Source organism: Pelophylax lessonae (genome assembly GCF_965119305.1).
Source record: "Pelophylax lessonae genome assembly, chromosome: 2".
NCBI lineage: Eukaryota > Metazoa > Chordata > Amphibia > Anura > Ranidae > Pelophylax > Pelophylax lessonae.
The window spans coordinates 654,727,029-654,747,858 of NC_138769.1; the positions used below are offsets into that span (position 1 = coordinate 654,727,029).

Sequence of the window (20,830 nt, forward strand, 5' to 3'; positions counted from 1 at the left end):
TTTCTACCTAGTGTCCTACTCCTGTAGGGGACAGTATAACCCATTGGTCAAGAAGAAGACAATACAACTTCAAAAAAACTGGCCATGCCTCTTCCCAAATACCTCAGGCTGTCTACTTTCCAAAAAAAGGGGTCATTTGTGGAATATTTGTACTGTCCTACCATTTTGGAGCCTCAAGAAATCAGACAAACTGTCAGTACAGGATTGATCAACTCCAAATTATATATATATATATATATATATATATATATATATACATATACACACACACACACACCATAGTATGTAGGCGCTAAAACTTTCACATAAACCAATATACACTTATCAGCCTTTTGTTTTACCAAAGCTATGTAGCAGAATTAATTTTGGCCTAAATTTAAGAAGAAATTAGATTTTTTGACTTTTTATTGGATATGTTTTATAAACCGAAAGTAAAAAATATTGGCTTTTTTTTTATTTTCAAAATGTTCAGTCTTTTTTTCATTTATGTAATAAAAAACCCTGGGGTGATCAAATACCACCAGAAGAAAGCTTTTTTTTTGGGGTGGGAAAAAATTATTCACAGGATTCAAATGGTTCGTTAAAGGAAGTTGAAAAATAACTTGCTGGCTAAATCACCAGTTGAATATAAAACGGAAAAAAAAAAAAAAAAAGGAAAAAATAAGGCAACAAAAATATAGAAGAGTTGGTAAGCTGCAATAGAACGGGGGTCAGCAACCAGTTGAATGCATTCTACCTTTAGATCACAGCCAGGTGACTGGTAGATCAAAGTCTGGGCTTGCTGACCTGCCATCCCAAAAAAACCGAGTGCAATGCAGAGGGAGTACTTGTAAAGTTGGAGCTGTAGTAGGGAGCAAGAGCCGCATAAGCCGATGCCTCCTCTGTAGTGCCGGCTCCTGTACCATACGGAGTGATACCAAGTATGGTACACCTCTTATCTCGGCTAGCAGTCTCCAGAGTGGTGCCAGCAGCAGGAGAGAAGAGATCTTCCAGGTCAGTGTGAAGCAATACACTGTGCATAATAGTATAGGGCTGCTTTCACACTGATGTGTTGCAGTTCACCCGCACCGCGGTAGGTGCAGTGTACCTGCAGCTTTCCTGCGGGTATTCTGCGATTAGCCGTAGACTTCTATTATATCCTGCGGGTTTGGTGAACTTTCTGAATGCAGGAGTTTTTGTGTGCTTTCAGAAAGTACACCACACCTGCAGGATATGATAGAAGTCTATGGCAAAGCGCAGCTAGCCCAGGAAAATCGCAGGTGCAGGTAAACTGCAGCACATCAGTGTGAAAGCAGCCTATAGGGGGCTCAGAACAGTAAGGATTAATTTACATTTGTAGTTTGAGAGGTGGTAAAACCCCACAGTTAAGATGTTTCTTTACCATTGCCATCCCAACTGCATCCCCTTTAGCTGCAGTGGCCAGGGGTGTACACGTCACAGCATGAGTTATATGCCCTGTCATGGTTGGTGGGTGTAGCACCTGCCAAGCATGACCCATTAAAGTAAATGGGGCCACTCTGCAAATGCCCTACAACCTTGTGCATCACAGAAAACAAGGGGTTAAAGCAGGCAGGGTTGTTTTACTTTTTCACCACCTGCTTTAACCCCTTGGACCCCGCAGAAGCATGCAGTTGCAGGGCGCTCGAAGAGTCGTGACTAGCAGGCAGCAGCACCCACCAAAAGCAACAGGGGGTTAATTCCTGCTGTGGCGTGTTAACACCTTTGGCTGCTGCCTCAGCAGCAAAAGGGGGTAGGGATTGGGGGTGGAAAAACCATGACTCAACCACAGGGTTTTACCACCTCCAACTTCAAGTGTTAACGATCCTCAAGGGTGCTGCTGCGGAATGCCACCAAGGGCTCATTCACAAGTGTGGCAGGCACTGTTGCTCCTCTGAAAAGTGAGGCGAGTGTGTTTGACTGGTGGTGAGGAGGTGATTTGTTGCTTCCTCACCACCTGATTCAAACCAATGATTTCCGTGCGATGCATGTGATTGTGTCATGGTAATGTCGCAGTTGGAGGTTTAAATCAGGTGTAAGGAGGCGACACTGTGCCTGGTGATCTTGACTTCTCCTAGGTTGTTCAGGTAGATCTCCAACTCTTTGTTGTCTACCCCTGCAATAGAATATAATTGTTTAATCAGGTTAATACCGCTTTATGCTTAATTTCCTCTTTCAGTGATTGCTGAAGCTGAATGAGCATGGTTTACCCAAAAATAAAGTCCAAATGTGTTCACTGAAAAAGTTATTTACTACAAATTCTATTATTACAGCATATAAAATACATGCTCTGTTTCAAAACAAACTGCCAGAGAATTCAAAAATAACAGTTTTTATTTAAATAAAACATCTTTTCTTTCATATACAGCTTCATCCCTTCCCGCATTTCTATTTTGTGCTCTTTCCCTTTGGACTAAAAAAAGAAGATATGCTTTTCATCCCAGTTTTGTCCACTTTAGCCAGGGATTTTTGGGCTGCAGTCATCTTGCTATTGACCTATAACAAGGAGAAAAATATTGATTAACTTTGCATACATTTTATACGCTAGGCATGAATAGGATAAAAAAAAATAAACAAATAAATAATTATATTACATTATATATATATAAATAAAATAACATACACACGCATATAGTATCTCACAAAAGTGAGTACACCCCTCATGTTTTTGTAAATATTTTATTATATAATTTCATGTGACAACACTGAAGAAATGACACTTTGCTGCAATGTAAAGTAGTGAGTATACAGCTTGTATATCAGTGTAAATTTGCTGTCCCCTCAAAATAACTCAACTCACAGCCATTAATGTCTAAACCACTCACAACAAAAGTGAGTACACCCCTAAGACAAAATGTCCAAATTGAGCCCAATTAGCCATTTTCCCTCCCCGGTGTCATGCGATTCGTTAGTGTTACAAGGTCTCCGGTGTGAATGGGGAGCAGGTGCGTTACATTTTGTGTTATCGCTCTCACTCTCTCATGCTGGTCACTGGAAGGTCAACATGGCACCTCATGGCAAAGAACTGAGGATCTGAAAAAAAGAATTGTTGCTCTACATAAAGATGGCCTAGGCTATAAGAAGATTGCCAAGACCCTGAAACTGAGCTGCAGCACGGTGGCCAAAACTATACAGCAGTTTAACAGGCCTCGTAATGGTCGACCAAAGAAGTTGAGTGCACATGCTCAGTGTCACATCCAGAGATTGTCTTTGGGAAATAGATGTACGAGTGCTGCCAGCATTGCTGCAGAGGGTGAAGGTGTTGGGGTCAGCCTGTCAGTGCCCAGACCATACGCCGCACACTGCATCAAATTGGTCTGCATGGCTGTTGTCCCAGAAGGAAGCCTCTTCTAAAGATGATGAACAAGAAAGCCCGCAGTTTGCTGAAGACAAGCAGACTAAGCAAATGGATTACTGGAACCATGTCCTGAGGTCTGATGAGACCAAGATAAACTTACTTGGTTCAGATGGTGTCAAGTGTGTGTGGCGGCAACCAGATGAGGAGTACAAAGACAAGTTCGTCTTGCCTACAGTCAAGCATGGTGGTGGGAGTGTCATGGTCTGTGGCTGTATGAGTGCTGCCGGCACTGGGAAGCTACAAGTCCTTCAGGGAACCATGAATGCCAACATTCAGTGACATACTGAAGCAGAACATGATTACCCTCCCTTTGGAGACCGGGCCGCAGGGCAGTATTCCAACATGATACAAGAGATTCGGGTGAATGCACTACCAATGGAATATATGTGATTGACATAAAAAACAATTTAAGATAACAAAATAAGGGAATCACACAATGCGATAAGATAATGGAATAAATAGAAAGAGGCTGCAAATTTTAGGGTCACCACTAATAAGATAAAATATTAGAGGATAAATCGGATCTCCTTTCCTATCTGAGTGGACTGCAAAAACGTGATTGGTATAATAAACATTAGAATGTAAAATCAAGTTCCCCAAAAACGGGGGTTAAAATAGATGAATCTGGGTGAGGAAAAAATGTGTGGATGTGCCAAATAGATAAAATACTGACAATAACTGTACCAAAACAGATGCCAAAAAAATGTGCAAATAAGCCAAAATGTAGTATAATGTAGATGGTGCAAAAGCAATAAAGTGCTCAAGTGCAATATAAATAATAAATCACAAAGAAAATATGTCCATGTGCAAAATAGTGCAACACAGTAATGTGCTTCAAAATATTGTGACTCTTCTCATTCAAATAAGGACTCTTGTGATTCTCCACTGTTGTCCGTTGGGACAGCGTGTCACCCGAGTGAGCTTAATCCTTAAATAAGTGCAATGGCCGCTCACCTCCAAATACACTCATATGAGCGTTTTGTGATAAATATAACTGGATCAGAGAGAAAAAAAAAACAGGTTTTCCTTCACAGATTGGAATGGGGCCAGATCCTCCTCCACATGTAGGACTTTACTGGGGCCAATGGGGAACTTCTCTCTTCCCTTAGAACACACTGCCAGTGGTGTAGTGATGTAACCCATCTCTTTAAGATAATTCTCCTAAAGATCTTGCTCATCCCAGGGACAATAAAAAGGGATCTCATGGTGTAGTATATTAAATAAATCGGTATTTAATATACTACACCATGAGATCCCTTTTTACATTATAATGTTTATTATACCAACCACGTTTTTTTGCAGTCCACTCAGATGGGAAAGGAGCGCCGATTTATTCTCAAATATTTTATTCCAACATGATAACAACCCCAAAACATCTCCAAGACGACCACTGCCTTGAAGATGAGGGTAAAGGTGATGGAATGGCCAAGCATGTCTCCAGACCTAAACCCTATTGAGCATCTTTGGGGCATCATCAAACCGAAGGTGGAAGAGTGCAAGGTCTCTAACATCCACCAGCTCTGTGATGTTGTCATGCCCAAGACGGTTAAGGTAGTGCTGGAAAATAATGGTGGCCACACAAAATATTGACACTTTGGGCCCAAAGTTTACAAAAATGTGAGGGGTGCACTCACTTTTGTGAGATATACACACACATTATAAACACACTATACAAATACAGTATCTCACAAAAGTGAGTACCACCCCTCACATTTTTGTAAATATTTTATTATATATTTAGTAAATATTTTATTATATCTTTCATGTGACAACACTAAGACCCGGTTCACACTTCTGCGTGTGCCGGGTTCGCATGTAATGTCGGAGCGCACTGCTCCGACATTACATGCGATCAGCTGTGCGGTGCGAGTTTAGCCATACAGTTTGTATGGCTAAATTCGCATCGCACCCGGTGCAAACACGCACAGGAGGCATTTTTGCAGCCGCATCAGGATCGGATCGCACAGCGGTTCACACTTGTGCGATCCCATCCTGTGCGAACTGCACGATCGCACTGCGATATGCGATCAAACTGGGGGTGTCGTTAAGATTACATTGACACCCCCAGCGTATCGCATATGGCAGTGTGAACTGCCGGGGGTGCGTGTGCGATGCGGGAAAAGGCTGCGAATTCGCAGCCTACCCGCATCGCATATATGTGAACCGAGCCTGAAGAAATGACACTTTGCTACAATGTAAAGTAGCTTGTATAACAGTGCAAATTTGCTGTCCCGTCAAAATAACAACACACCCATTAACCACTTGCCGACCGCCCCACGCAGATTTACTGCGGCAGAGCAGCTCGGCTGCGCATAATCACGTAAATTCGACATTAACCACTTTAGCTTCGGAAGGCTTTACCCCCTTAATGACCAGGCCATTTTTTGCGATTCGGCACTGCATTGCTTTAACTGAAAAGTGCGCGGTCGTGCAACGCCATACCCAAATACAATTGATGTCCTTTTTTTCCTACAAATAGAGATGATCTTTTGATCACTTCTGCATTTTTTTGATTTTGCACTATAAACAAAAAAAGAGCAACAATTTTGAAAAAAAAAAAAAAAACAATATTTTTTACTTTCTGTTGTAAAACAATCCCAATTAAAAAAAAAAAAAAAAAAAAAAAAAAATCACTTTTTTTTTATCATTTTAGGCCAATTTGTGTTCTACTTCTGCGGTCAGGTTCCCGCTGTGTCTAATCACAGTGGGAGCGCGGCACAAATCCACGTGCACATAATCACGTAGATTTACGTGATTATGTGCAGCCGAGCTGCCCTGCCACAGTAAATCTGCGTGGGGCGGTCAGCAAGTGGTTAATGGGTGTGTTATTTTGAGAGGACAGCAAATTTGCACTGTTATACAAGCTGTACATTCACTACTTTACATTGTAGCAAAGTGTCATTTCTTCAGTGTTGTCACATGAAAACATATAATAAAATATTTACAAAAATGTGAGGGGTGCACTCACTTTTGTGAGATACTGTATGTGTATAGTGTGTGTATATATATATCTCACAAAAGTGAGTGCACCCCTCACATTTTTATAAAATTTGGGCCCAAAGTGTCAATATTTTGTGTGGCTACTATTATTTTCCAGCACTGCCTTAACCATCTTGGGCATGGAGTTCACCAGAGCTTCACAGGTTGCCACTGGAGTCCTCTTCTACTCCTCCATGACGACATCACAGAACTGGTGGATGTTAGAGACCTTGCGCTCCTCCACCTTCCATTTGAGGATGCCCCACAGATGCTCGATGGGGTTTAGATCTAGAGACATGCTTGGCCAGTCCATCACCTTTACCCTCAGCTTCTTTAGCAAGGCAGTGGTCGTCTTGGAAGGATTGTTTGGATTTGGAGTCGTTGGAATACTGCCCTGCGGCACAGTCTCCGAAGGGAGGGGGATCATGCTCTGCTTCAGTATGTCACAGTACATGTTGGCATTCATGGTTCCCTCAATGAACTGTAGCTCTCCAGTGCCGGCAGCACTCATGCAGCCCCAGACCAGGACACTCCCACCACCATGCTTGACTGTAGGCAAGACACACTTGTCTTTGAACTCTTCACCTGGTTGCCGCCACATATGCTTGACACCATCTGAACCAAATAAGTTTATCTTGGTCTCATCAGACCACAGGACATGGTTCCAGTAATCCGTGTCCTTAGTCTGCTTGTCTTTAGCAAACGGTTTGCTGGCTTTCTTGTGCATCTTTAGAAGAGGCTTCCTTCTGGGATGACAGCCATTTAGACCAATCTGATGCAGTGTGGGGTGTATGGTCTGAGCACTGACAGGCTGACCCCCAACCCCTTCAACCTCTGCAGCAATGCTGGCAGCACTCATACCTCCATTTCCCAAAGACAACCTCTGGATATGACACTGAGCATGTGCACTCAACTCCTTTGGTCGACCATGGCAAGGCCTGTTCTGAGTGGAACCTGTCCTGTTAAACCGTTGTATGGCCTTGGCCACCGTGCTGCAGCTCAGTTTCAGGCTCTTGGCAATCTTCTTATAACGTAGGCCATCTTTATGTAAAGCAACAATTCTTTTTTTCAGATCCTAAGAGAGTTATTTGCCATGAGGTGCCATGTTGAACTTCCAGTGACCAGTAAGAGAGTGAGAGCGATAACACCAAATTTGACACACCTGCTCCCCATTCACACCTAAGACCTTGTAACACCAACGAGTCACATGACAAGGGAGGAAATATGGCTAACTGGGCCCAATTTGGACATTTTCACTTAGGGGTGTACTCACTTTTGTTGCAAGTGGTTTAGACATAATGGCTGTGTGTTGAGTTATTTTGAGGGGACAGCAAATTTACACTGTTATACAAGCTGTACACTCACTACTTTACATTGTATCAAAGTGTCATTTCCTCAGTGTTGTCCCATGAAAAGATAGAATAAAATATTTACAAAAACTGAGGGGTGTACTCACTTTTGTGAGATACTAATATATATATATATATATATATATATATATTTATATTAGTATCTCACAAAAGTGAGTACACCCCTCAGTTTTTGTTGTTAGGAAAAATACTTTGTGTGTGCAGAATTACCAAATCTTAGTTGCAACTCAATTGCCTGCATTTGTGAGAGTATTTTGAAGTATAGTGTCCCAAAGAAAATGTTAATTATGAAATGAAAAAAATTAAAGGTAAGGCTTTCTTGGAAATCTGTTGGGGTGTACTCATTTATGCTGTGTATGTATGTATGTATGTATGTATCTATATACACACATATATATATATATATATATATATATATATGTATATAGATACATACATACATACATACACAGCATAAATGAGTACACCCCAACAGATTTCCAAGAAAGCCTTACCTTTAATTTTTTTCATTTCATAATTAACATTTTCTTTGGGACACTATACTTCAAAATACTCTCACAAATGCAGGCAATTGAGTTGCAACTAAGATTTGGTAATCTGCACACACAAAGTATTTTTCCTAACAAGTTCATTGAAGACCATGTTGCAAAAATGATTATACCCCAATGAAAGTCTTGGAACAAAGCTAAATTTTAGGCCCCTTTCACACGATCGGTCCTATCAGGTCCGTCTGTTCGTTTTTTCAGGGGGACCCAATGGGGCCACCTGTTCTTTGTGCGGAGGTGGATGTCAGTGGACCTGCCTGGCATCCAATCCGACAAGATCCGCTGAAAACAGAGGGATGGCGATACGTTCGCCATCCATCCAGCGGGTTGAATCGGATGGGACTCGATGAAAACAGACAGGCTGTTCATTTGAATCCGATCTCCCCATAGAGGAGAGCAGGACTGAGCAAGCATAGTCCATCAAAACGAATCTGCCCCCTGAGAAAGCGGCCCCCCTTCAATTTCATGAAGTCAGCACTGGCACCACATGGAAGAAAAAGGTCACAAGGCCAGAGAAATAAAATTATTTCCTTATAAAAGAAAGGTGAAGGCTACAAGAAGATCAGCAAAGCTTTAGTTATCAATCAGAATATTGTAGCAAAAGTGATCCAAAAATGTAACAAAGATGGAACTTTGTCCAGGCCGTCCACGGAAGTTACCACCTCAATAGGAGCGTCTTCTGATGATCGCCATGTAAGTTCACTGTAGTTAGCTAAAGAAGTAGAAAACCAAACTGGGGGGATTGCTTTCCGCAACACAATAGGGTGTAAACTGCAGAGGAATGCATGGGTGTCATCCAAAAAGGAAGCCTCTCCTAAGGCCCATGCACAAAAAAGCCAGCCTAGAATTTGCCAAGGCCCATGCCTAAAAAGGAAGACTACTGGGACTCTGTACTCTGAAGTCATGAGACCAAGATAAATGTTTTTGGAACTGATGGGAGAAGATGTTACCATCACTCCATGCCATTTTCCATCATGACAATGATCCAACACACACATCTAAGGCATTTCTGAAGAACAGGGTGAAAGTAATTCAGTGGCCAAGTATGTCTCCTGATCTGAACCCAATCGTACACCTATGGGGAATTCTGAAGAGAGACAAGTCAAGCATCACGCTCCATCCAGCATCCAGGCTCTAAAAGAGGTAATTCTTGAAGGATGGAAAAAGATGTTGCAATATGTTGCCAACTTGATCATGCCTAGAAGACTTGGTGCTGTCCTTACAAATCATGGAGGTCATACAAAATACTAGATGTAGCAGTTGTTGTGGGGTGTATTCATTTTTGCATCGACTAATTTGAGTAAAACTGAAGATTTTATAGTTAACCTTACTTTCATGTATTGGAGCTAAACAAATGTTCTATAGAACTTAGTTTTTTCAAATTTTTGGAAATTGTTCTTGTGTTTGAGATATTGATTAAAATCTTACTTTTCAAAAAGGGTGTACTCATTTATGCTGAGCACTATATTATATATACACACACATACAGTACTGTGCAAAAGTTTTGGGGAGTCTTAAACAAATGGTGTAAATTAAAAGTTATACTAAGGGGTTAATTTACTAAAGGCATACAGACTGTGCACTTTGCAAAGTGTAGTTGCAGTCTGCAAGAGCAGTTGCTCCAGAGCTTAGTAAATGAGCAGAAGCTCAGCTGACTTCCATCATCCAATCATGTGCAAGCAGAAATGCTGTTTTTTTTTTTTCCTTGCACGTGATTGGTTATTCTCTGCAAAGTGATGCTTTACTGCCCTGGTCCTCAACCCTGGTCCTCAGGGCACACTAACAGGCCAGGTTTGCAAGATAACTGAAATACATAACAGGTGATATAATTTGCTGCTCAATGATTGCAGTATTCTAGTCTGCATCTCCCCAAGGTAATACCTAAAATCTGGCCTGTTAGTGGGCCCTGAGGACCGGAGTTGATGATCACTGCTTTACTACATTTATAAGCTCTGAAGCAACTGCACTTTGCAAAGTGCACAGCATGTTTGCCTTTTGTATATCAACCCCTAAGCCTCTGTTCACCCTAGAATGCAATGCGGGAAGACTGAGGATCTTTGCATTCAAATAGCACTGCCCTTGCAATTTGCAGCTGTTGCCAGTGCAATCTTAATGACAACCCAAACACAGGTTGCGAATGCAGTGCGTTTGCCTGCACAGGATTGCATCTTACAAAATGACCGTGCGATCCCGATGCAGTGCATTTCCAAAATGTCTGCATGCACGGCTTTGGCACGGATGCAGTAAAATTTGAGCCATTCAAAATAAATGTGTTCAAATCGCACAGCACTAAATGAAACCAAAACATGTGAGCTGTACAGGAATGCCATGCGGTTCCTGTGTGATGATTCATAGTGTGAATAAACACGTTAAAACTTACCTGCATGCTTACCTGATTTGGCGTTACCACCCTTTGCCTTCAAACCAGCATCAATTCTTCTAGGTACACTTACACACACAATTCTTCTAGGTACACTTACACACACAATTCTTCTAGGTACACTTACACACACAATTCTTCTAGGTACATAGGTAGATTGTTCCAAACATCTTGGAGAACTAATCACAGATCTTCAGTGGATATAGGCTGCCTCAAATCCTTCTGTCTCTTCATGTAATCCCAGACAGACTCGATAAGATCAGGGCTCTGTAGGGGCCAAACCATCGCTTCCAGGTCTCCTTATTTACACTTTAGATAGTTCTTATTGACATTGTCTATGTTTGGGGACATTGTCCTTCTCCAAAATACATTTGGGCCCAATCACACACCTCCCTGATGGTATGGCATGATCGATAAGTATCTGCCTGTATTTCCTAGCATTGAGGGCACCATTGATGCTGACCAAATCACCAACTCTATTTGCAGAAATGCAGCCCCAAACTTGAAAGGAACCTCCATCATGCTTTACTGTTGCCTGCACACACATTACTGTACTGCCCTTCAGTGAACAAACTGCCTCCTGCTACAGCAACATTTTTAAAATGTTTACTCATCTGTCCAGAGCACCTGCTGCCATACTTCTGCATCAGAGTTCCTATGTTTTCAGGTATAGTGCAGTCGCTTAGCCTTGTTTCCACGTCAAAAAGGTATGGCTTTTTGGCCTCAATTCTTCCATGAAGACCACAGTAGATGGGTGTACCTGGGTCCCAATGGTTTCCGCCGTTCTGTGGAAGATGTCCAGCAGTGCCATCAGCAATGTCGAAGGGAAGTAAGCATGATGTGTCTTTCATCTGCTGCATTAAGTTTCCTTGGTGGCACTTACGGTCCTCAGGGTTACCAGATCTATCGCGTCTTTAATGCTGAGAAATACAGGCAGATACCCATCCATCATGAATACCATCAGGGAGGCAGGTGATTGGCACCAAGTTTTTTCTACAGCAGGACAATGACCCCAAACATAGAGCCAACGCCATTAAGAACCATCTTCAGCATAAAGAAGAACAAGGTGTCCTGGAAGTCATGGTTTGGCCCCCACAGAGCCTTGATCACATAGAGTCTGTCTGGGGAGACCTGTGGTTAGTTCTCCAAGATGTTTGGAACAACCTACCATATTTGCCAAGTACTTTCAAATACTGTGTGCAAGTGTAGATAGAAGAACTGATGCAGTTTTGAAGCCAAAAAGGGAAAGTACACCAAATATGGATTTCATTTAGATTTTAAATCTGTTCGCTCACTTTGCATTTTGTAAATTGATAAAATCAAAAAAGATATCTCTGAAAGCATTTTTACTTTACAGAGTGAGTGTGTGTAGAAAGGAGGGCTCAAAATACCTTATTCCTCCCCGATACAAGTTCATTTTGGGAATTTTTTTTTTCCAATAGATCATTTCTCAGCCTAACTTGGCCATAAGAATTTCCCACACATATGCAAATTCTGATAAACACATTTAGGCTGACAATTTATGCTTACAAATTGGAAGCATGAATCCCAACAGATATGCTCAGTACCAACTAATGACAGTGGGGTGGACTCAACAACCAGAAATGCCCCCCCTCTCCTATAACCAAAAAAATACAAGCTGGCAAGTCTGCTGGTGCCCACTCACATTAAATACCATCCACAAGACCTTTTGATGGCAAGCTCACATCCATCGACTTAAGCAGATGACTGTTGGCTGCTCTAGACCAGGGCTGAGGTTTTGGTGGGACCTTTCCTAACTGCTACCCCCTTAAATATACATGCTGGGAATAGGCCTATACCACCTCTCTGTTCTCAGGGAACTTGGCTAAGAACCTGCATTTCTGTGCCAGGAGATCATATCATAGAGTGCTTGGATTTCTGCCCAGTGTCACCATCCTTTTTTCTGTGGTCACCCTTAGATTGTAAAACAGATGTTCAGCTATCAATGAGAACTGGTATATTGATTGTTATACAACTCATCAAGCTCAAAGTACTTAAGCTGCCATGGTTTATAATAACATGCAATCACATAGATGTTAAAGTGCATAGAAGCATGGGGGTCTGGAGGCAGAGCATATGTAGAAAGAAGGAGAGCTGAATCACAGAGTCAAGCCAAATGAGTTTATGGAAAAAAGGAACTTCAAATATAAGCCATTAACCAAAAGGTAGCTTGCAGCAAATGGATAAAGAAAAAAGATATTCTAAGTGTCGGGTCACACTTATGCAATGCGGGAAGGCTGCGAATTCGCAGCCTGTTCCCGCATCGCAAACGCACCCCTGGCAGTTCACACTGCCATATGCGATACGCTGGGGGTGTCAAGGAAATGTTAACGACACCCCCAGTTTGATCGCATATCGCAGTGCGATCTTTACAGTTCGCACAGGATCGGATCGCACAAGTGTGAACCACTGTGCGATCCGATTCTGATGTGGCTGAAAAAAACTGTCCTGTGCGTCTTTGCTGCAGGTGCAGTGCGAATTTAGCCATACAAAGTGTATGGCTGTATCCGCACCGCACAGCCGATCGCATGTAATGAAGGAGCAGTGTGCTCTGATATTACATGCGATCGCCGCAGCCGCAAGAATGTGAACCGGCACTCAGTGACAAATCTCTAAAATGCAATCACGCACACAAAAAGGTAAGGTTACCACGAAATGGTCTGCAGATAAACATCACGTCAGCCTTGAAGTAGGGCCTTCTATGCAATAAATATTAAACTGGTCCTCTATTAGGCAGAGCTATGATTATGTATGCATCATACATGTAAAGTATTAATACCCTACACACGGCGTCAAAAAATAAAAGAAAAAAAAAAAAAAAAATGACATGAACTAGGAAGATTAAAATGCCCACCTTTTTTGTTGAACTGGAATTAAATTTTGTGTAGTCCTCATCTGCTTCCACGGGTTTCTCAGACATTTTCCTTTTCTGTAAATTTAGATTGAGGAAGTTCTCAATTTACGGCCAGGTTACCATTTTATGAAAACTTCCTACTAATTACAGTGTAAAGTAACCTTCAATTCAAAATTACATGCAAAAACAAAAAACCCTCAACCAGTGCTGACCCATTAAAGCCCCACAATGTGTGTTTCTAAGAGCGCGATAGTAGAATTTTAGTGCCTCACATTTCACATTAAATAGGAAAGAGGAAAGGTGTTAGTTTGATTTTTTTGAAACTACATAGCACCCCCACTGCAATGCACAAACATTTCTACATCATTTACCTTTGCAGGAGGTTCTGGAGTTGGACCGGAGATATCCGGGAGGCTGTATGGTAAAATAAAGAATTGTCAAATATTTAAGCTGACATGTTATCTTTTAGAACAAGTCACAATGCTTTCCTCAAACCAAGACAATTTTTTTCCTTCAGTACATGTGAAATTATGCAATTTCTACTGGAAAAAGGAAAGCAAGTTACACTAGCTATTTCTAATGGTTCTCAAAACAACAAACATTTCATTATGCAGCTCTACAGGACTAGAATGGTTTGAAACGTTTTTTTTTGTTAAACTCGAGTTTTTTGTACAATACTAGCCACCGAACTCCCCACGCCGCGCCTGGATGTGATGTCAGCTGCGGGGTGGGCGGTGCGTCTGTACAGGCCGGGGCTGCGGCGCGCTGTGATGATCACAGCGCGCCGCAGCCCCGGCCTGTACAGACGCACCGCCCGCCCCGCAGCTGACGTCACATCCAGGCCGGGGAGACTGTCTGTACCTATCACAGCGCGCCGCAGCCCCGGCCTGTACAGACGCACCGCCCGCCCCGCAGCTGACGTCACATCCAGGCGCGGCGGTGGGGAGTTCGGTGGCTAGTAATGTACAAAAAAACTCGAGTTAAAAAAAAAAAAAAAAAAACGTTTCAAACCAAAAAAAGGTCGAGTTTAATAAAAAAAAAAAAAAAAACGTTTCAAACCAAAAAAAGGTCGAGTTTAATAAAAAAAAAAAAAAAAACGTTTCAAACGATACGTTACTGGGGACTGGAGTTCTGTTCCTGTGGACTAGGAGCTGGCTGGACTGGAGCCAAGGGCAGGCCCAGGGTGTGTGTAGTTACGCGGGGGCTGGCTGCACAAGGCAGAAAAAACTATTTTTGAAAAAAAAAATAGTTACTTTCAAACAAGTCAAACTAAAAAAGGTGGCCGGTTACTGACTGTGGACTCGTTCTCTGGACTGTCACTGTACCTATCTCAGCGCAGCCCCTGTACAGACGCACCGCCCGCAGCTGACGTCACAACATCCAGGCGCGGCGGTGGTCCGTCAGAGTCAGACACACATATACAGCGCTTCTCCTTCCTCAGTCCTCCCTCAACACAGTGAGCTCTCCTCCCTCCCCGCTCAGCGCGACGCCCCCGCATCTTCTTTTACTGTCTAATGTCAAGTAGTCTATTAAAAAAACAACAGTCAAAAAATTCTACGCATTTTAACTCTTGAGGAGTTAAAATGGCAATAAAGTTGCACTTTTGACACTATATCTGATGTCTGCAGTAATTTTTTAAGTGCATTGGGAAAAAAAAAAAATCGAAAATCGAATCGAAACTCGAATTTCTCTTTAAAAAAATCAAAGATTTTTTTTTTTTTTTTTAGGCAAAATCGCCCAGCCCTAAAATATATTATATATATATATATATATATATATATATCCCATCTATGATGGGGCTGATTTACTACAGGACTCAGGAACTTAAACAAGTCCTAAAGCAATTTATTGTGTGAATATTCGCAATTTATTAGTGAATCAGCCTCAGAATGTCACAGACTACTCATGCTGATCCCCCCTTTTGTTTAAATTCTTCACTTTGCTATCCATAAAGCCTGAAGACAGAATATATGCACCCTGCTGCATGGGTTATGGCTTTCCAGCATTCCATTAGATGCAAAACAGAAAGACCAAAAAGAACAACAACATACTCATAACCTTGTCTCCTATTGTTAACCGGATTATGAAAGCCTTTACTGGAAAGTTTTGCTGTAACTTTGATGGCATACTAGTTTTTGACTACTTAAAAAACCACCGTCACCTTGCCCAAGTAACGTGAAAGCGCCTCTGCAAAGGCCATCCCCTCAACCCCCATATACTCTCCCTACTAGCAAACCACTTGTTCCTCCACTGCAGATGCCCACAATACCCGGCACCACTGGGAATGTAGAAGCATGTGATCTCCTCCCAAGCACTGTCTTATAACAGGGGCAGCGATGTCACTGATCTCTTGGGTCGCAGATATCAGTCATTTCAGTGCTGGCTGCGGAGGAGGAAGGAGCATCGAGGAAGCACAGGTAAAGTGAGCAGAAGGATGTCCAGAGCGAGCCTATGATGATATCCTGCAATTTTGGTCTTGACTACATGAAGATTGCTAACCCTGATCTAGCACTAAACTATATTGTAAAAATCAAAAAAGGAGGTAAAGTAGGGTATAAAACTTACTTTAGATACTGGGACAGCTCAGATTGGAGTACTTCTGGTATATAATCTGATAAGAGGCCATGAGCATACCGGAGGTAGTCCTCTGTGTAACAAAAAAAGGTTTAAGAGGTTGAAAAACAAGGTTCACATTAGTACAGTGCCTAAAGTACATCATACACACTACAATCTTAACATACAATCTCTGTACCAGCAACTTTATATGTACCAAAGCCATGTACTTTGCATGACCTACCTGTCCTATCAGACAGGCCATGCACTAGAAACTTGTTGGTAGAGCTAAAGGAGATTGTACAATCTGATTGTAGCCTGTGCAGTGTGCTTCAGGTTATAACACAAGTACAGCATTTTGATTCATTAAAATGTATGTATATCCCCATGTTCAGAAGATGATATGGCAGATGATATGACAACAGCAATAAAAGATTATATTTGCAAGATTTTTACGCGAGGATGTGTGAAAATATCCTATCCAGTCCAGGATAATATAAAAAATCTCCCCATAACCCATCACCCACTTTCAGGAGGTATTCTGTAGAATAGCGGATAGAGCTTTCAGACAACAGATTATATCCAAAGACACCAGGGATTTCTTGATCATCGCTTATCCAGTTATGCCTATATTTTATGCGTTTCTGAAAACCGATGAACCCCTTTACAACCCCCTGGGCCGACCCATTGTTTCGGGTATTAAGGGTTTGACATCTAGGGCTAGTATATTGAGTATATTGGTGGATGACTATTTGCGTCCCCACGTGGAGAGTTTACCCACATATTTGAAGGATATGACTCATCTAGAATGTTAAAAAAAAAAAAAAGGAACACTCAGTTTAGCATCAAGTCAAAAACTCCTGGGATATTGATCTGGTCAGTTAAGTAGCAGGGGTTGTTAATCAGTTGCAGCTGCTTTGGTGTTAAAGAAATTAACAAAAGAGGCACTAGATGGGCAACAATGAGACTACCTCCAAAACAAAATGGTTTTACAGGTGGAGGCCACTAAAAATTATTTTCCCCTACTCAACTTTTCTGATTGTTTTTTTTTTTAAATGGCGGCCCGTGGTCCAAACACGGACCGAGTGACGCTCCTCTCCGGACCGTCAGGCCGCCGGTCAAAAGTGCCACATCTACAGTCCGCAGTCATTGGTTGCTGGGCGTCCCAGGAACCAATGACGTCGCGTGTGCGCCCCACCCCCTGCTGCTGACTATATTGTGGCTCCCAGCCGGGCCGCAAGGTAAGGCGTGATGTCACTTGTGTGCCCCGCCCCCTGCTGCTCGTTATTTCACAGCTCCCGACTCACTCCTACTGACCGCGAGCACACCGATGGGCACATTAGTGGGGGTTACTCTGACGGGGACACCTGATGTGAAGGGGCATTCTGATGGGGACACCTGAGGTGAAGGGGCATTCTGATGAAAAAACCTGATGCAAGTGGGCACTCTTATGGGGACACCTGCTATAAGGGATAAAATGGGGTACCTTGACAGTGGTAACTGATTTATGGGGGCACACAATGTAAAGAATTACTCTGGTAGGGGCACCTGATGTAAGGGGGAACACTTATGGGGACATTTACATTTACAGGGTATTATCAGAGTGTGTGGAGAAAAACAGTAAGAATAGCGCCAGAAAGCGTGGCTGTGCCAAAAAAAGGAAAGTTGACACATACAATCTTTCATGGCTCAGACTTGTAATTAGGACCTCGGCCCGGAAGAAAATTTTAGTGACCGGACCTCCTTGATTTTTAATTCACTACCCCCGCTATAGGAGGTTGCATAGGCAACCAGGATGGCACATCAATACGTGCCATTGCCAGAAGGTTTTGCGGTGTCTCCCACCACAGTCTCAAGAGCATGGAAGAGATTCCCGGAGACAGGCAGTTACTCTAGGACAGCTGGACAGGGCCAAAGAAGGTCCTTAACCCATCAGCAGGATTTACGGTTTATACTCAATGTTGGTTCTAACACATTACGTTTTTTGGATCTGATGATCATCAAACACCCTGATGGTGATATTGCCACAAATTTATATAGAGAGCCCACAGCGGGGAATTCCCTGCTGCATGCTGCACGTCCTAGACATTGGAGTAAAGGGATACCAGTGGGGAAATTCCTACGTATCCGAAGATGCTGCAGCAGTGATAAGGATTTTAAAAGGTACAGGCAGATTCATTGAGGAGAGGTTCCTCAAGAGAGGATACGGGCATATAAAAAAAGCATTCAAGAGTCTACGCAAGCTTTTATTATTTCAGGGTGAACACCAGTCTGAGGCTTTTAAAATGAGGCCAATTATGAAATTTAACAAAGTGATGATATCAGAGTGATCCTGTAGAGGCACTGACATTTTCTTATGCAGGATAGCACTATCAAACACTTTGTTGAGCCCAGTCCACAGATCACTTTCACGAAGAATCTTTCATTAGGGGAGTCTTACGTCCAGTTATTTTGACAGACATCAGGGATCACGCCCGAAGGGCACTTTCCAATGTGGCTATTGCGACTATTGTCAAGGGACCCTCTGATATTAGGATCAGTTAGCATAAGGCCCAAAAATGTTGCTAACTGAAACAAAAGGCATCGTTTACCTACTGAAAAGCAGGTTTGTTGCCTTCTATGGGGGTAAAACCAAACGCATGTTTTGGCAACACATCAAGGAACAGGTCGATGACATTCGGGATGGCATCCCTGAGAGCCCGATTGCAAGGGCTATGATTAAGTACCAGACTATGGTGTGAAACGCATCAGCTGTCATTGCTGCTGTACTTGATCTCCACGTTTCTGTATGAGTTTTTTTTATACACAATAAAAAGGTGTTGCACCTGGAGTGCTGCCATCCAGGACTTTTTTTGCTTTACTTGCGACACAAGGCAGAGCCAGCACCCAGACTTGCAGGGCGGAGCTGTATATTGGAGAGAGGACACCTGGAGCGGTATCTATTTAACCAATTACAAGGCATGTCAGGGATTGCCATGTTTAGTTTAGAGACACTTCGGTTTATGGATATTGACAGGATACAGGTGGTCATTTCGATAATTCCATCTTACATACAGAATCATGATGGCTTTTTACCCTAAGGGCCAACCAACCCCCTGGCCTAAATGGGTTTATCAGCTATGCCCCATTTTTAGAGGCCTGACATCACACCAACATACATCTGTGTGTGTTGGATGACACATTTAGGATACTATAACCAGTTAATGTATGTACAGATTGTACACCTTTTGAGATGAATGGGACAGACGACCAAGGAAAATAAAAAAGGCTATGTTCATGCTAGGTCTCTTTTGGCTCCAATCAGATTTATTTGGGGTAAATGTCTATTAAAACATATGCCTTATTCTTTTTAGTATATCTTTTTGATGATGAATATCAGTTATCTATAGTGGATGTGCAGTATGCTCTGGCATGTGTTTTTGGCTGTTGACGATTTGAGGTGCCCCTTATATATTTTTGGACATGCTGTTGGTTTGTTATGTTGGGATTGGCCCTCATTGATGTATTGGTTCGGCTATATAGACATTGAGGGGTCTGAGGTTGTCCATTGGTGATTGGACATACTGGATGCCTTTGCTGTTGTACCATTGGCTGGGCATCCATTATGCCCCCAAGTACATTTAGGAGGGTTGGACCACCTCCAGGTTCACCTGTCCCCTATCTATCCATTAGCTTGCATGTGCTTCCATTGTGAAGACTCACATATATTTACAACTAGGACTGCAGGTAATACAGGGTGCCGTGGAGTACTCCTACAGCTTACACATGCCTTTGCAAATGTGTGCCAACTAAACCCCTGTTTTGACGCAAAACTGTTAGACAGGTTAATTTGGTTGGTAAGCAAACTGGTTAGCAAATTGAACTGGGAATTTTTATCTTTGTCTGTCTCATCTGAGGTTGTCCCCCCCCCCCCCCCTCATTTTTATGCCTGTGCCACTGGATGTGGGTTGGGATCCATCTATGACCGGCTCTTGCTTTTACTTTTTTGGGCATGCTGTACCCTTTGTGGCGCGCATTGTTGCGCGTTGCACTTCCCTGTTGCTACGGGATGGAGTTGGAAGGCATTTCCAATTTGGCAATCTGATGTCATTTCTGCCTTCGGGCGGTAATGGACGGGATCGTAGGTCACTTATGCCCTTAGTCAGACCCCTTCGTAACAGCCATTATTCCAAGCCAGCAAGACGCCATAACGTAGCTCCCTGGTCAAGGGTATTCTATATAGTTGCTCTTCTAGTTAATTTGCCAGGAGAGAGATCTGTCCAGCTCCCTAGAGGCCGTCCTTATCCACAATTTAAGGGATTACTTGCTGGTGTACGGATCCTCAGGAGACCCAGATATACCTCTTGCCTTTTATCGCCTTCATGTATTACTGTTTCTGGGGGAATGTGGACATAATCCAATCTGGGATGGCCTTCTGGGTAAGACCACGAGTGAGGTATTATTCAATTTATTAGAAGGGTCCGATTCTGATGGGTGCTATTCTAAAAGGTTTATTTTTTATAAAATCGAGAGAGAACTCTTATCATGAACCCCTTTGATTTTGTGAAAATGTTGGAGGAATTGGCCTCTTTGCCAGTATTCCTGCAGCCCACCTCACTCAGGTTAGTTCCAATTTGGATGTTTTATCTACCTAGCAGGCCTGTCTGTTTTTGTCTGTCTTCAATCTATTGATCGGTAAATTGAGGAGTCTTTAAGATTCACAGATTTATGATATTTAGGAGTCACAGATTAATCCCCCCAACACCCAACATGTCCTCCCCCCCCCCCCCCCCC

At 42.6% G+C, this 20,830-nt stretch overlaps 1 protein-coding gene across 1 annotated transcript in view; it reads right to left on the reverse strand.

Moving 5' to 3' along the window:
- Nucleotides 1-2,185: 2,185 nt before the first annotated feature.
- RNASEH2B (ribonuclease H2 subunit B) overlaps nucleotides 2,186-20,830 on the reverse strand; it is a 51,434-nt gene continuing 32,789 nt past the window's right edge. The window contains exons 8-11 of the mRNA XM_082244382.1: nucleotides 16,070-16,151; nucleotides 13,876-13,918; nucleotides 13,505-13,579; nucleotides 2,186-2,493 (exon numbers count right to left, since the gene is read on the reverse strand). Coding sequence (XP_082100508.1) covers nucleotides 2,386-2,493; nucleotides 13,505-13,579; nucleotides 13,876-13,918; nucleotides 16,070-16,151 — 308 coding nt within the window. The 3' untranslated portion in view covers nucleotides 2,186-2,385. The remainder of the gene's footprint in view (nucleotides 2,494-13,504; nucleotides 13,580-13,875; nucleotides 13,919-16,069; nucleotides 16,152-20,830) is intronic.